General features: G+C 34.6%; 1 protein-coding gene across 4 annotated transcripts; it reads right to left on the bottom strand.

Annotated features, from left to right (window-relative positions):
• Positions 1 to 1,269: 1,269 nt before the first annotated feature.
• On the bottom strand, positions 1,270 to 16,422 carry LOC108204573 (putative protease Do-like 14). Of its 4 annotated transcripts, none has more exons than XM_017374086.2 (16): positions 16,258 to 16,420; positions 16,135 to 16,161; positions 15,910 to 16,041; positions 13,631 to 13,770; positions 12,060 to 12,367; positions 11,812 to 11,872; positions 11,531 to 11,661; positions 11,316 to 11,436; positions 10,144 to 10,185; positions 9,986 to 10,048; positions 8,597 to 8,641; positions 8,142 to 8,186; positions 4,359 to 4,451; positions 2,272 to 2,387; positions 1,658 to 1,728; positions 1,270 to 1,533 (listed from the first exon to the last, which is right to left on the bottom strand). In XM_017374086.2, the coding sequence occupies exons 2-16, from the start codon at positions 16,148 to 16,150 to the stop codon at positions 1,523 to 1,525; spliced, it is 1,395 nt and encodes a 464-aa protein (XP_017229575.1). In that variant the 5' UTR covers positions 16,151 to 16,161; positions 16,258 to 16,420; the 3' UTR covers positions 1,270 to 1,522. The 4 variants fall into 4 exon arrangements, with proteins under 4 accessions (XP_017229575.1, XP_017229573.1, XP_017229576.1 ...); XM_017374084.2 differs by having other exon boundaries at positions 15,910 to 16,044; XM_017374087.2 differs by lacking the exon at positions 4,359 to 4,451 and having other exon boundaries at positions 15,910 to 16,044; positions 16,258 to 16,422.
• Between the last annotated feature and the right edge of the window lie 276 nt (positions 16,423 to 16,698).

A 16,698-nucleotide genomic window follows, 5' to 3' on the forward strand; every position in this document is an offset into this window, starting at 1 on the left:
ATGGGCGCAAACACAAACATTATGCATGATATGAGGTCTTGAAGTCTTGAGACGTTTAAGCACAATAAAGCCTCAATCATACTCCGATATTTTGTGATATCTACATTATTATGTAATTAATCTGAAAACAGCTTGCTAATCGGGTGACCCAAATTGGTGGTATTTAGTGATACCTATGTTATGTTATTACCTAATTAATCTGAACAGCTTACTAGCTAGGTGATCCGAACGGAAGCCTACATTATTATGTACTGTCGAGTCGTCCGATGAGAAATAGAGAAAATAACCAAATGAAAAAGAAAGAAAGAGAGATTTATGTGAAGGATTTTTGAACACAACATTATATGAAGAATTTATGTGAAAACTTGGGATTAAGCATTTTCCTTTTATCTTTTTTTTTTCCTCTCATTAAAAAGTCGTGGAACACAATCATAAGGAAAGTTCACTCACCCATTGCTTTGTATGCAAATCACAATCCTGGACAGGTACAACTTCTCTGTTGTAACACTATAAATCTTAAGAAGTAGCTTCAAGGGAATGTTACGTGATCGGTTCAAACAGTCGCTCCATCCTGCAAATGAAGGTATATTTGTTCTAGGGATGTTCATTTCCCATATATTGACCATCAGTAGATATACGGTTTCCTAAAGTGATTTAGAAAATTAGGGGTTGTAGCCTTGCATGGACCATAGAGTCGTTATATACAAGAGCATCTCCAGCAGTGTCTTAGTGTCTTCCTAATAAATATTATAAAATATTGAAACCTAGTGATTTAGGACAAGATTTTGTATTTCAATTCCAACAATGATCCTTATAATTCATTCCTTATTATTATTATAATAATAAATTTGGAAAGAGATTGATAAAAGATGGAAGGAAGAGAGAGAAAATAAGTTACAATAAGAGAGAGAAATGATTTTTTTATTAAAGAAATCAAATAAGGCATGGCTAGTGGTGCCTTATTAATAAGGCATGGAAGGAGGATCCTAGTGATTTAAGGCACTTCTAAGACACTGCTGGAACACTAATTTATGTCACATTCCTTATAATTGGACTTAGGACATGATATAGGAAAGCTGCTGGAGTTGCTCTAAGTTTAGACACTTTGCCCTCTACATAACTAGTGTTCCGTCTATTTTTTAAGAGGAGCTGGGCTGAGACCCTAAAGTGTATAAGAAAGAATAACTCTTATGCCAACCTTTAATTTTTGGCCATCATCATGCAAAACTCTTAAAATATGGGTATATAAAGTGCAATTTAGACTAAATATATCAATTTAAGCGTAATATGATTACCAGGTATACAAAAAATAAGACATATTACGATTTAAGCGTAATATGATTCTGCATCTTGATTCATTACATGCACCATGAGCCAAATGAACCAGGAAACACAACTAACAAATAAATACTAGAGACAAAAGGATGTCAATAGAGAAATGTGTTCAAGCTTTTTCCATGTCATGGAGTGTATATGTAACTGGCTTGACAAACTGCTCATCAAAAATCTAAGATAACCCATCTCAACTTTTATCTGAAAGACAAAGACATGCATAAAAAAGACAGTCAAGAAGTTGAATAGACACTAGAATTTTAAAAAAAAACTGCTGTTTGCGATTTGCAAGATATGATGTACTTGATTAAATATACACTCTTACCTTTTCTCTCCCTAGCTAGTTTATCTTCTAATTCGGAAAAGTCAAAGTCGCCAACATATGGGTCATGCCACCTGCAAAAAGGGGGGGAAAACATGGACCATTATCAAATTTGTCTAGAAAAGATTATAATGTGGGTCTTCTTTGCTATTTTAGCAAAAGTAGTATTTAGTTGGACGGAAAAACTTTTTAATGGATAATAATCTCCATAAAACAAAATCTTTCAATGGAGAAAACAATTGTAGATTAGCTTTGTATGGTTCCTCATATGCAAAGTTAAAGGAGAAAAGGATGAACACGATGAAAGAGAAGATGGATGTTTGGACAGAAAATAGGATGAAAAATAGGGAGGAAAGTACAGCATGCATTCTGTTAAGAAAATGTTTACAATTTTTTTTCCTAACCTTGACAAACCAAACAAAGGAAAAGCTACTTTGTGTACAATATGTTTTCCACAAACCAAAGACATTAAAAAAGGGCTTATTTATAAGGATTCTCACTTTTCTTTTGACTATGTTCTTAATACCCGACTTTAGGATAACTTCCTCTCCAGTAAAGGAAGAATCAATTGGTACTCCCTCAGGAGATATTGCCTAAAAAAGTCAACTCTTTCTTACCTGTTCATCTTTGGGCTAGTGCCAACTGTCACAGTCAGCTTTAGTTGACCAATTCTTGGCCTTAGCACAATCAGCTCAACAGGCTTCCCTTCTTGGTTCCATAGAACTTCAGTCAGCTATAAATAGCACAAATTAGTATTATTTCACAAAAAAAAAAAAGATTAAATGCCCAATAAACATAGGACAATGAAGTAAGTTTTTTTTGTTCTATAATTTCAAGGTTGAGGGTGTCCCATAACCCTTCTAATCAAAACAAGTAAATTTTCTCTGTCACCTAAATTTGGGCTTTCCAGGTTGAGGAGACTCCCCTCTCCCCCTACACTTCACATCAAGAAAAAGAAGATGATAAAAAAAAAAGTGCACCATCACTAGCAATCTCCCTCTACTTGTATTTGATAGCGAAAGGTATATACCAATTATAATCTCTGTTACACGGACTCGACTTGAAGTGCGCAACATGGATGCTAGTCAAAGTGTCGGACAGATTGGCAATATTATGAAATTTTAACTTGTTCTTGGCCTAAAGTAGATGTCCGAGTGTCCATGCGCGTGTCAGAGTAGTGAGTGTCAGACATATGTATTTATGCAAAAACAAAGATTCAGTATATACAAATAATGTGTTACTTCACACACATCTCTTTTACTTCTTTAGCAGTCACATTTTAAATGAAGTAAGCTAACTTGTAATAGGGGAACTAAACTAAAACCCACCCTATTGAATAATATTTTATACCATATAATCATGTTCCATGCCCTCCATAACACAGTCAAAACCATATTTGCTCAGAGTAGCATATTTACTCATAGTATCATACACGACTTGCCCTAAATCCAAATTTCCTTTTTCCCTCTCGCTTGGAAGATTCATGGAGATCAAAAGAAGAGTTAAAAAAATAACAAGTTCAAAATCAATTTAATTAACGAACTCCAGTTGCAAAGCTCTGGACTGTTTTGACACCATACATTATTTAATTGTTCCCTCTCTCTTTAACCAAGAGGATATTATTCTATACTGATTTTATTTTCTTGCCTCTCAAATGTAGCTTTTGAATTCAAATGATTGTGGTACCTCCATACTATATCATTCACTCTAAGAACTAGGCTTATTTAACTTTTGAACCAGGAAAATAGCGTCTTACATAGGCGTAAACATCATATACACGTCTTACATAGGTGTATAATTTTGTTCCGCCCAAGTCATTAACGTGTTTAACTATTGAGCATGCAAGGCAGTCTTCAATGGCAGATATGCATATAAGACAGGCGTCACGTGTGCATATTCATACGCCTATAGGTTTGGCGTCTCAAACTGGATACATTTTACATGGAGCATCTGAAAATATTATGCCAAAGGTTGAACACATCTTGTGATTTTTTGTTTTGTTGCAATGAATACGTTTTAATAACCATCACCAACACTCTGCTGGTAACATCAGAGAAACAAAAAAATCAACCAAGGTGAAGACAAACTTTTCATCTAAAACAATAGACATCCACGACGGCATGACCAACCTAAGTAATCAAAGTCGAGGGTGTGTGCCAATTTCACTCTCAATTTCGAGCATTTGAATCTCATTTTTCAACTCAGTGCTCAAATTACTGGTATAAGAGCATGTTTTGATAAAAGGGATTATATGACTGAGAGGCTGAGTGCAGAGTGCTAAACATCAGAAGTCCAAATACGCCTTCATCTAAGTAGTATCTGGTGGGAAAATATATCACCCGCTGCAGGAACAGGTAAATGGGGGCAGTATGTTGCACTAAAATACTAAATAGGGTCATTTGGAAACTTTTCAGACATACTGATGTTAATAAGTTCAATAGTTTTAACCAACAGTTGACTCTCATTTCTCTCAAACAACCTTGAATTTTCTCATATGCCCTATGCATATCTACTATGTCGGTCACAAGACTCAATTTTTGTTTCATTTTTTTCAACAAGATTTAAATTTCTTACATCAGTAAAGGCATATTTATCGAAAAATTTCATATTGTACTCTGTTCTTATTATTCAGTTCTTTTAATGAAATTCATTAAAGAAAAGACAAATGCAAGATTAAGAAACCATGGAAGAGCAGATGCAATACCTCGAGAGGACTCCCTACTGAATTTCCATCACAACTAATAATAACATCGTCGCAACATAGACCATCACGACCAGCAGGAGATTCTTGTTTTAACTGTTTGACATTGGAAAGCTCATGCAGGTAAAGCCATAAAACCAAGAAAATAATAGCATATAGATAGAGTCTGCACTTTAAAACAAATACTCCCTCCGTCCCCTTTTACATGTCTCTTTTAAGAAAATTACGCATCTTAAGACAATTAGTTGAGTTTTTTGTTTCCTTGTCTCCCCTATTGATTGCAGTGCATTAAATTAAGTTGTGTATATATGTATATTAGTCGAAGACTGGAAATTGTAGTCAAGGGTATACTTTGGGAAAAATATTCAAAAAATACTTTTGAAAAGAGAAAGGGACAAATATTTTGGCACAAATTTATTTTTTATAAGGGACGTGTAAAAGGGTAAGGAGGGGGTGACATTTATATATAAAAGACAAACCAATGCTCAACATTAGAACCTTTTTAAATAAGTAAACAACAATTATGATAATAGAAAACTTCATATCAATATATATTTACTCCACTTTATGATACATGCATGATTACCCTTTTAACGTTGCACTCTCTTGAAAGATGTTTTCTTAGCATTCTAAGAGCATATATTCCATTAGCACTAGGGGCACAGAGCATATTACGTTGTTCAAGATTGCTACATGAGAATCCAGCCAAAAATCCTTGAACCAATAAGTCACTCACTGAATTAATGATCGAGATTGCTTTGTCATGTGTTCTGTCATCATCCGCATTTGGTATTATATAACCTCCACGAATTCCAGACACAACACAACATGCTGACATTATGAAATAAACTACAATATTTGTTCAGCCGAAATGCTATTTGGCTTTCAAACTAATGACACGAGAATTTTATGTAAGGAGTAGATGCCACGAAAGAAAAATTGAGAGTACGGATAATAAATCAAAGTGTTTTCTATTGGCGATGGTACATACGTCCACCGTGTTTTTTCAAATTGCAAATTCTTCCCCAGTTGATCAGTCGCATCTCATTAATGGCTCCTGCCCCAAAAGGATACTATGAAGCTATAACCCGAATTCAAATATAGAACATTAAGAAGAAACCCACTAAACCTTACGATGACACCAGTTACGAGACCTATTATCCAAGGTGAATCTGATGCAAGTTTTTTATATTATTATTAAATATGATTATTCATTAAATTATAAGGTCTAAAATATTCTGGAGAACAGAGATTTGTTAATTACATATATCTTAGTAGGTAAGTAACAGTATTAGTTAATAATTATAGGAATTGTTTCCTTTTATCTATGATTTTGCTAGGTCTCCAAGTTACTAGTTTTTCAATATAAACAATTGTAATATTTTTTACTTTTATCAAATAGAATTGATACACATGAAGATTTAATTGCACATCTGAAGTATGAGCTGGAAATCATTACTAGAGCAAATATTAAAGTTATCAAAGGACACGAGTGCTAAATTGCAAAAAATGCAACGGACTTGTAAATTTAATATTTAGAGGAAATTAGTGAAAAGCAAAACTCTGGAGTTAAATCCAGAACACTTTTGAAATCGTAAAAATTTGTTGACCATAAGCCTGATGAGTTTGTTTGTGGAGTCATAAAGGATGTTGAAACTGAGCCACGGATGGAGCAAGGTCACTTTGTTCGAAAAGAAAAAATTTAAGATAAAGTAGATTCAGTTGATCATATAGATATATCGATTCCATAATGGTTTTACAAAGCCAACATGATCATATTTTTCAATCGCTTCCACAAATTCATGTCCAACTCATATAGAGACCCATTCAACGATTGTTGATTCTTAACGTTCGCCGCAAAGTTTTTGAATTTTCTTGATGTAAACCATAAAACAATGAAACTAATAATTATTTCAACTATATTAATTATATAAAAGGATGTTTTTGTAATTATTAATTATATTATATAGTTGAGAATATTCTAGAAAATTAGATATGTGGTGGTAAATAAATAATAGGTAGTAGTTAGTGATAAAGCAATTATTTCGTTTTATCTATAAATTTACTTGGTCTCCAAGGTACTAGTTTTTCTATAATAACAATTGTAAGCATGTTCTTTTTTTATTGGACAGGGTTGAATTATATGAATCAAATTAGAGGATGTATTGTTTGATTGAGTGTTGCATGGTTCATGGGCCAGACTATGGAATAGCTATGAAGCATGAGTGCGGGTGCGGAGATACGTGGTGCGGGAATACGGGAATTCGGCAAAAAAATGTAATATATGGGGATTCGGGTGCGGGGGGATACGGCAAAAAAAATATTAAAAAAAAATATATATTATATTTATATATATAGTTAATCAACAAAACAAAGAAGGATTTTCAAAAAAAAAAACAAAACAAAACAAAGAAGGAGCATTCAAATCAAATCAAATAGTCAAATAATTCACATTTACAATACATAATTATAATATTTACTTGCCACAACCAATCAGCCAAACAATTAAAAACTACAAGGCAGCAGAACAAACAACCCAGGTAGGCACCCAACATCTGTACATACAATACATACCAGCTACAGTACACCAATACAACAACGAAATCACAACAACTAAGACTTGTATATGCATATACATATATACATACACATACAGCTCATATGTGGAAGACGATAGAAAGAGAAGACCGCAAGATGAATAAAGAGAAGAGAAGAGAGAAGAGCGGATGATGGCAAAACGACACTGCGGCTGAATTATCATGGCTGAATCGCGGCGCTTCTCTCCTTATTTGGCCTTTGAATTAGGGGAAACTTTTTTCAAAATTACAAATACTGCCCTTCCCGCACCCCCTTTGCTGCACCCCCGTGAATCCCCAACCCGTCACCCGATACAACGGGATACGCCAAGCGGCGCACTCAGTGCGCACCCGACCGCACCGCCGCACCAGCACTGCACCCGGTGCGCAGCAGCTGGATGCCGCACCCATGCTTCCTAGTGGAATAGTGATCCAGTTCCCTTGTTACAGAACACGATTCCACCTTTAGCTTTAGCGATCCACCTTTAACTTCGGCGATATAAGAAAGGAAGATAACTTGACACTATTTTGATTAAAATTATTTTTTAAAAACATACTTTAGTAAAAGAAATAAGAAAAGGAGTTGGGAAGATGATAAAAAGATACACGAGACATGCTTTAGTTAAAAAACATATTTACATCCCCTTGTAAATACGTATTGAAGGTCCTTATTAACCATAAATTTTCATTTTTAGATTAACTTACTTCTTTATTTTCAGGTAAAATAAATATTTTAATTATAAAAACCATACCTAGACTATATATTGTTTATTAAAAATCACTAAAAAGTGATCCTCATATTGACCCGCGAACCGGATTCACATGTCATCGTACCCAATTCGAAAAAACTAACATTTTATGTCCCTGATCCGATACCACGTACCCGAACCACCCACCCGTGAACCACGCAACACTGGTTTGATTCCATGGAGCATAATCACTTCCAACAAACTCCTATATCTACAAACCGACCCTCAATTTCAGGTGCAAAGATTCTAATAAGAGGCATACTAACAAGGAATAATAATTGTTCCACTCAACCTAGATCTGAATAAAGATTGTTCCACTCTACCTAATCTCAAGAGCAGAACTTCTCACTTTTTCATCAAAAAGAAGCACAATTATTATATCTTTTCGTTCATAGACCCTTCCACTTTGCCTAATTTCGCTTTCTTATTTTAAGTAATGTGAAAAGAGCTTTAGGTGGTACCTTCATGTTCCCATCTATTGTTTGGATTCTCTTTTTCTTCTTTATCTGCAAAATGAAGTAACATGTTTCAACAAACAACATATGGCTTCTAAACTTTATGCAGCAATATATTTACAAAATAATATATTAATGTCATGTACATTATTTTATTTTGGTACGATGAGCTTTTAGGATAACTTAGTGATGGTAAAACCACGGAGAAGCTATTGTCATTTGAAAATATGGACAAAAGAAAAAAATAATAGGTCGAACAATCATGGACTCAAATTCCAAAACCAAGCAAGCCTCGCTAGGCAATTTTTTGTTGCATGCATTGAGAAGTGAGAACCCAGTTGCTTGCAATTATATTCCAATAAAACAAAAGTAAAATTATTATATTTTCCTTCATAAGCCCTTCACACTTTGTCCCCATTAACCATTTTAATAAGTAATGTGAAAAGATCTTTAGACGGTACCTTCATCTTCCTACCACTTGTTTGGATTCTCTTTTTCTTCTCAATCTGCAAAATGAGGAAGTATGGTTTAACAAACAACATATGGCTTCTAATTTTATGTAGCACCATATTTGCAAAATATTATGTTGTATATATTATTTTATTTTGGTAGGTGAACTTTTCGGATAACGTAGTGATGCTAAAACAAGAAAGAAGATACTGTTGTTCGAAAATATGGACAAAATTGTTAAAAGAAGAAAGAAAAAGTCGCATGACCATAACCAAGCAAGCCTCTCCAGCCACTTGTAATTACACGAGAGCTACAAGGTTTTCAAAAGGAAGTTCAACCACTCACGGACATTCAATTACATCCCCCTCCCACAAACCAAAAGAAGAATTGGAAATATTGGTAGCTCACTACAAGTCATAGTCGATTATATACCTACCTATTGGGTATTCAAGATATTACGAACTAAATTTTCATTAAGCTTCTGGTCTTGTTTGTCAATGAATTTGTATTAGTTAAGTGAATAGGTTGAGTAGGTGACAACACGAGATGCGTGGTTATCAAAAGGTGATAGCAGATGATAGATAATATTTGCATGACAATAATGCATAAAACATATATGATACAAAACATATCTAATGCTTTCACAGTGGTAGTAGTGATGAGGTTACAAGGCAGCGCAAAGGAAGAAGAAAGGTTTGAAAACACTTATTAATCAAATAAATATAAATTGACCAACATAACTCTCCAAAACATTTTTACCAAACATAAGCAGATAAACTAATAAGGGAAGGTATATTTCACAACATGCAGATTTCCTTTAGGGTAATTGGTAAATATTATATTATAAACACTTATACTTGATGAAAAACAGACTTTGTTAAACAACAGGGTCGAGCAAAAACTTTTGAAACCTCAAACCAAGAAGACAACTTGTAAAAAAACAAATAAAATCACCAATTTATTATTTTAACCTACATACGTAAATGTATAACACAGTTATTTGTCATCATTGAAGCAGGGACTTACATACATGTGGTTTTCCAATATGATCACATTTTTTGTTCTGCGAAGAAGCCTATTCAACTAAATAAGTAATGTTACAAGAAACAACTAAGACGATGGCAAGGTTTCAAATTTCCATGTCATTGACATCATGTATGTTCACAGAGAAACGAAGATTATGTATACATCACAAATTTTCATATTAATATACTAGCAGATGAATTCTGAAAAAATACTACCAAATGAAATAAATCCAATCCAAAAAAAATCCAAGTCCAGAGGTAGAAAAATCACACCAACTAAGTACTATTGGGTACTAATAAAATAACAACAATCAAAAGGTAGAGCAGTTTTCCCTAGACAGAATGGAGATAACAAATACAAGAAACTATGCTTACATTTTGAAGTAGGACCCTTGCTTTGAGCCATTTCCTAACAGACCAAAAAGTCCAATGGCATACCTGCATGATACAAGCAGCATAGAAAAAGGCGGACATCATAAAAAAAAATCAACTCGATGCATGTAAAGCAAAGAGAAAGGTTATGTATACCTTACCTTTCTCCTTTTCACACGAGCATGAATTCTCATATTCTCAACCTACGAAGAGGGCAAAAGGGGTTAGAGGGGACTTTAAAGTTAAATGAGCTTAAACATTTCAGATCAACTTGAGAAAACGCAGGAGAAAAGTATGAGTATATATTGGATGTGAATGCATTAATGTTAAACATTGCTCCTTAATGCTAGTGTAGATTTTGGCACTACTTATAATTCTGAATTAAAAAATGTATAATATAATAATTCCTGCAATAGGATCTAAACTTTCAAATACCTATTCTTTCAAATACTGTAACAATTTAAACAGATATGATAATTGTTGATGAAACAATCTTAAACCACATACTCTAGGTAACAGGAAGTCTACCGTACTCTTCCAGGACTAGTCCCAAAATAAGAATACAAACATAATAAGTATGGAATGTGAATATAAAATAAATAGCCTAGGTTTTCCCCAACTCAGGTACATGTGTAGGTCACGGGTGTGGACCCAAGTACTGGACTAGAAAATATTTCGAATTTTAATGCTTTAAATGAAGTTTCCAGTTGTTATCTATCTCGGTCACTAAAATTGTATACAAGTCATAAACTTTAACTAGTGTTCCTGAACCATCCTGATTCCCTTTGCTTTTGTTTGCATTTCCTTAGTTTGCACAATTTTCTGTGAATATCAAATGTCTTCTACAAAACATTTAGGATATTGTACTTTTTAAATTCTGTTTCAAGCACATGTCCATTATGGCATAAATTCAGCAGTTCGAGGATGAACGAGTCCTCGAATTCCGCACTTTGGTAATTTACATAAAAGTACATAATTGCCTAAGATATTAGGCATGCTTTAGCTCACAAGAGAACACAAGGCTCATAGTAATCATCTCCCTTGGTGTTTTTCAAACCAAAATCCCCTTCAAACTATCTATGTCCATATCTGTTTTACTAGCAGGACCACAGATAATGTGACATTTCCAAACCATGCAGTAATTGCATAGGCCTTATCCTCCATCTAGGTCCGAGGTTAATTCCCTCAATCCGTGGGAGACCTAATGAAGACGTGCATAAATAGAACTAACCACCAGTATAGTCAAAAGAACCAAAGGAGTTTGCTAAATTTTGGATTATATCAACATCAAACCTAACATATTACCATCCCATCACAAGCAGAAGAGTCAAACCTGTTCAATTATAACTCCTTTGGTTACATGAGGGAATGTTCCAGTCAGTTCATCCAGCTTCTCTAACTTTGCAGTGTAAAGATTAGCAACACCCACTCCAAGATAAGGCCTTGGAACTTGCCTGTGAGACATAACAAACGAGATTACATGGAAAACAAGTTTTTCGTATCACCTATAGGAAACACATTACATGGAAAATAAGTTTCTAGTATCACCTATTTTCCTTCAGATCCTCCAAACACTTCAATGCAATATTTATCGGCAGAAATGCATTGACTGGGCTTAAGGCAAAGCTTACTCCAATGACTTCTCCATAACAATTGATGACGGGTCCTCCAACAACAATCTTACAAAAACCCGTGTCAATATAGAAGTTAAATATGCAAATGGTACAATTAATTGACTTATTGGTACCATCATTGCACAAAACTACATACAATAGCATGTGGTCTGCACTACCTACTCAGCTGTCTCTGAGAATCGAATAGGTACCTACCTTAGTCACTTTGCACGTCGTCCAGAAAAGCTCTTTGCAATCATGATGAAAATCATTACAACTGAATCATTTTGAACAGGAAACAGGCATAAGAAGAAGAAAGCCCTCTAAAAATGCAGCACTATACATAAGTTTTTGTATAGAGTCTAATTTCACCAAAATAAGACGCTTGGTCAAAGATTTAATAGAATAAAAGATGAAGCAAACAATTCTATGTTTGATATAATACAATTATAACTGATGCACACCTGAAATAACCAGGAGCAGCCATAATCTCAAAGGGTGCTTCAAAGTTACGAGCTAATGCTATGACAAGTTTACCAGGAAATAGATTATACCGAGTTGAAACTGTTTCTTCATCTCCATGCAATAACGAAATTGCACCGTCTAGCATAGATGTGTTAGAATCTATTGCTATACTATCATCAACGCATCTCATTTTAGCAGTTGAGAGAAGTGCATCAGACTTGATGCTGATAATTGCGATGTTGTAATAGAAGTCGTATGTCAAAACTTTCCCCTCGTATAATTTACCGCTGGATAGATATACATTAATCTGAAATAACATAATCATTTGAAACTGGGTGGCATCATATGTACCGGAAGAAAAGGTAATATGGCTAGAAAAAAAGTTTGTGTCAACATTTAATGCAATACAAACTGTATGAATGTACCAAAAAACTCAGTGTTTATATCACTTAGCACCCCTTATTCTATCTGCTTAGCTGTGGTTTCTCTAGAGGCTACTGTTCACTCAATCACTTGGTGCACAAGGGTATGTGCAGAACTCCTCTCCGCACTTATTTTTTTGTTCCATCTGTTTTATTTCAGCAAATTGTAGACACACATAAGACACTATGCTTATCTTATTTTCCACGGGAGACTTCCAAAGCTGTTTGTATAATGATTCTCCCAGGAACTCCATAATAGTCTCTATTAAAATGGCCGTAGCAAATTATTTTTGGTGCCTATATTTTCTAGTTACAAGTATCTACGGTATTTTAGGCAGTTGGTCATATTTATCTTTATTAGGAAAGAAGGCAGATCAACTACTGCCTATGAAAAGCAGTACTTGATGTACTTTCATTTTATGCGTGTGATAAAAATGGACTTGTTCCCCTGGATTAGATATCTTAACAGTGGTTCCGGTCTTTATCTACGAGCAGATCCTCTAATAACTTACTAATCACCCTCGAAAAAAACTCCAGAGACAATAGAAAACATTAAACATGTGAAAAAAACAATATCCTTAACAGATTTCCAGCAAGTACTAACAATGCTGAGCATTGACTACAACCATTATCCCTGTTGAACAAGAAATTGAGGTTTAAACTATGTAACACTAAACATGAAATAGAGCATTCATATATTCTTTTGAATACGGAGTAGTGGTGATTGGATTAAATATGATGCATGCATTCTATCTAGTCAATTAGCATGGGTACATCCATGACTTGCAATGGTATTGAGTCCTTACTATCATTGCTTCTGGGAGCAGTGCAGTTGCAACTCTATTCGATAGATAAGAATGATCACAAGAGATTTGGCTTAACCTTGATAATCATCTTAGTTAAGAGGTAGCAGATTGCATAATAAAGGTGACCACAGTCTTTATACACTTATAATTTAGAAACCAACTCTCACTGGACTATAGGAGAAGATTTCCGCATTGTTTAGCTATTTTTACTTACTACATGCTACATTTTAATTACAAAAGAAAGAATGGACAAATATTAATAGTTCATTGACACAACTAAATAAGCAAAAAGATTTTATAGACATCAGGAGAAGAAAAGGCAAACTAAGCAGCATTACTAACCATAAGATTAGGTAAAATAGAAGCTTCATCATCAGGACCTCGCAGGAAAGTTGCAGAAGTTAAGATAGTAGACAGGAAACTTTCATCATGGGCCTCACACTCTATGATAGTCCCAGAGCCAAGAAATACCACTTTGTCACCTGTAACACATAGTAAACTTTAACCACGCGGAAAACATTAACAAGGACCATTGTGAAAAACATACAAATAAATACTTTTCGATGGATTCACAGATAACATATGGAAACCCTAATTACGCAAGCCTAAGCATGGATTTGAACACTATATGTCCAGACCTATTAACCTAGAGTCTCATGACATTGGAAAGAAAGTAAGCCATCACTGACGTCAAAAGTATGGGTCATATCGCCTGGATAGACAGCTAGGACCATAGAAGATGGCATAGCTGAAAGTAAACCAGATTATCTCATATTTGGGACTCGGAGAAACTGCATATAGAATTATTATGCAATCCCGCACCAAAATGGTACATCTAACAAAGAAACAGACGATCCAGAAAGACACACTCCTCACTAAGGAGCACTCTGTTATTTGTTTGCCGAGACAATCTTTTAATTCATTATTCAAACGGTGCAAAATATTTAAGCAGTATAAATTCAAACTGGAAACCTTACAGTTCATGGCAACTAGCAAGTAACACTGAGATAAATGAAGCTTTCTACTCTCCACCCCTCTACCTTCCTTCCACTGTAATGTTATACCTTAAGGGTACAGTCACTGAGCGACCCAAGGTGTACTTTAGTGAGGTCTCTAATGCATAATTTATTTCGCATCAGATTACAGGCAGATGTATGCAAAACTGTAAACACCGGATTCCATACCCAAAAGGCCACAACTATTCCATTTATCAAAGTTATATGATGCTTTAGTGATTTACGTTAAATGTTGGTGCCAACTAAGAATTTAACTTACCTCGTTGGGAAACAGATAGACGAGCTTACTTTTGGATCAAGGATTTGGATAGTTAACTTTAGAGGTGGAAGATTCAGAGATGTCCTTGGGTGATCTATCGGACCTTTTTATTCTTTCATTTTTCAAGAAATAGGTGAGGGGTTGTTTCCTCGTAGTAGTTGCTAAAGCATCTATTGTGTTATTGTGGCCTACCCCAACCGCCATCTTCCTCTTTAGAAGGTCTAGAGTGTTTCCATCCATCAAGTCTGTCCCGTTAATATCTAATTGTAATGGGGGCTGTTGTGATGGGAGAAAGCAAATTTTTTTGAGATTTTAGGGGCCATTTCTTTTATGGTATCCAAAACCAATGGGAGCAAAAAGTCTGCCAAGAAACACAGGATGAAATCTCTCCCAACTCATTACCTCTATTGTCATCTATTTTGTCAAGAAATTCAGTGCCAAATACACATCGCAAATTGCTCCTCAACAACGAGCTCTTCTTCCCATCTCCCGAAGATTGATCAGAATTGCCCAGTCAATATACTCATATATAATGGCAACCTGATGTGTGCAGTGTGCATATATTTTTCTTGGTAAAAACAATTAAACTCAAACATATAAGAAAATGCAATAAGAATGTTCTCTAATCATACTTTCTACAACTTCCCATCAATATTGCATGTCAACCCCCTTATTTGTTATCTCAAAACATTTGAAACGACATTCGAAAACCTAGAACTTAAAAGAATGGCCTAATTTTAAGGAACTGTCAGCTAGGGGTGGGCATAGGTAAAAATTATTTGCACACAATTCTGACTGGGATCAACTATAAGTTTGGTCCAACTTGACTTACTTTTAAATGGATCCTATTTAAACCCATTTTTTTAGATAAGCATATACTCTCTAGGCTCATTTATATTGGCCACAATTCAAAATTTGCTTGTCCCAAAAACTATCGGCCAAGTTCAGTTTATATGGAGAGTTAAGTGTTGATTATGTTAACTTGTTTGAAAAATAATATAATTTTTTGGTAACTATTAGTATGTTTAAATTGAGTGAACAACTGTGGAATTTGATTGGTGGACAAAACAAATGTGACAGAGGGAGTATCAGTTACCCTAAAGCATAAACATGCATATGATTACAGAAGTACTTGATTATGTTAATTGCTTAAACAATGTTTACAAACCTAAACTCAAACTCGACCTCAATAGCTAGCTTCGACCTCAATAGCTAGCTAAACTCACACAATGCCGCAACTTTCTTTATTATTCATGTACTGTAGCTGATTACTTGCTACTTTCCTTTCCTTACAGAGAAAAGACATCAAAAAAACAATAAAAGCTGCCAGGAAGTAGAAAAAATACCGGTTCGACTTATAAGAGAGACAACACTGGGAGAAGCTTGGAGGATAGCATTCTTGGTGCCGATGTCAAATTTATCATAATTCTTTATAATAGCATCCAACTTGGAGAAATCGTGCGAGCATTGTACTATACCTACTATATGCCAAGCAAAAAACAAAGTAAGACTTGATAAAAAAAGGTAATCGACAAATCATATATATATAATGGAAGGTGTCTAACATCTACCTCGCCGTAGCCCCATTCTCCGAAAGTCTACAATGAATTATTACAACTCGTCAGTAGAACATTCTTTCATACAATCAACTATAGTCAGCATATAGATAGAGGAGGCGGAGGTAGAGAGAGAACCTGAGATAGATCGAGTGATAAATAATCGGTACGCTTAGGGTTACCGAGCAGTTTCCGGTCAAGGAGGTGATTCAACAGTGAGACAAACAACACGGCGATTTTTAACCGGTAGTATACTCACAGAAATCGTGTTCGTTGCCGAATCGGATTTATTCCTAAAAAGAAAAAATCTGTTTTTTTTTATATTAAACTTTTGATTTGTACACTTAAAGTAACTTTATGTGAGTTGACCGCATAATAAACATTATTATTTTTAGTTGATTTTTTTTATGAATTAAAATTTTGATTATATACTTTTATTCAGAAAAACAAAATTTTAAAAATAATATTTTTAACTATCCGATCAAAGCACTTAAAATGTGTGCCAAAAAGTCATCATATATTAAAAAACAGAGGGAGTAGTAAGTGAGATTTTTTAGTTAAATTAAATTTATTTTTTGA

This window comes from Daucus carota, chromosome 1 (genome assembly GCF_001625215.2).
Source record: "Daucus carota subsp. sativus chromosome 1, DH1 v3.0, whole genome shotgun sequence".
NCBI lineage: Eukaryota > Viridiplantae > Streptophyta > Magnoliopsida > Apiales > Apiaceae > Daucus > Daucus carota.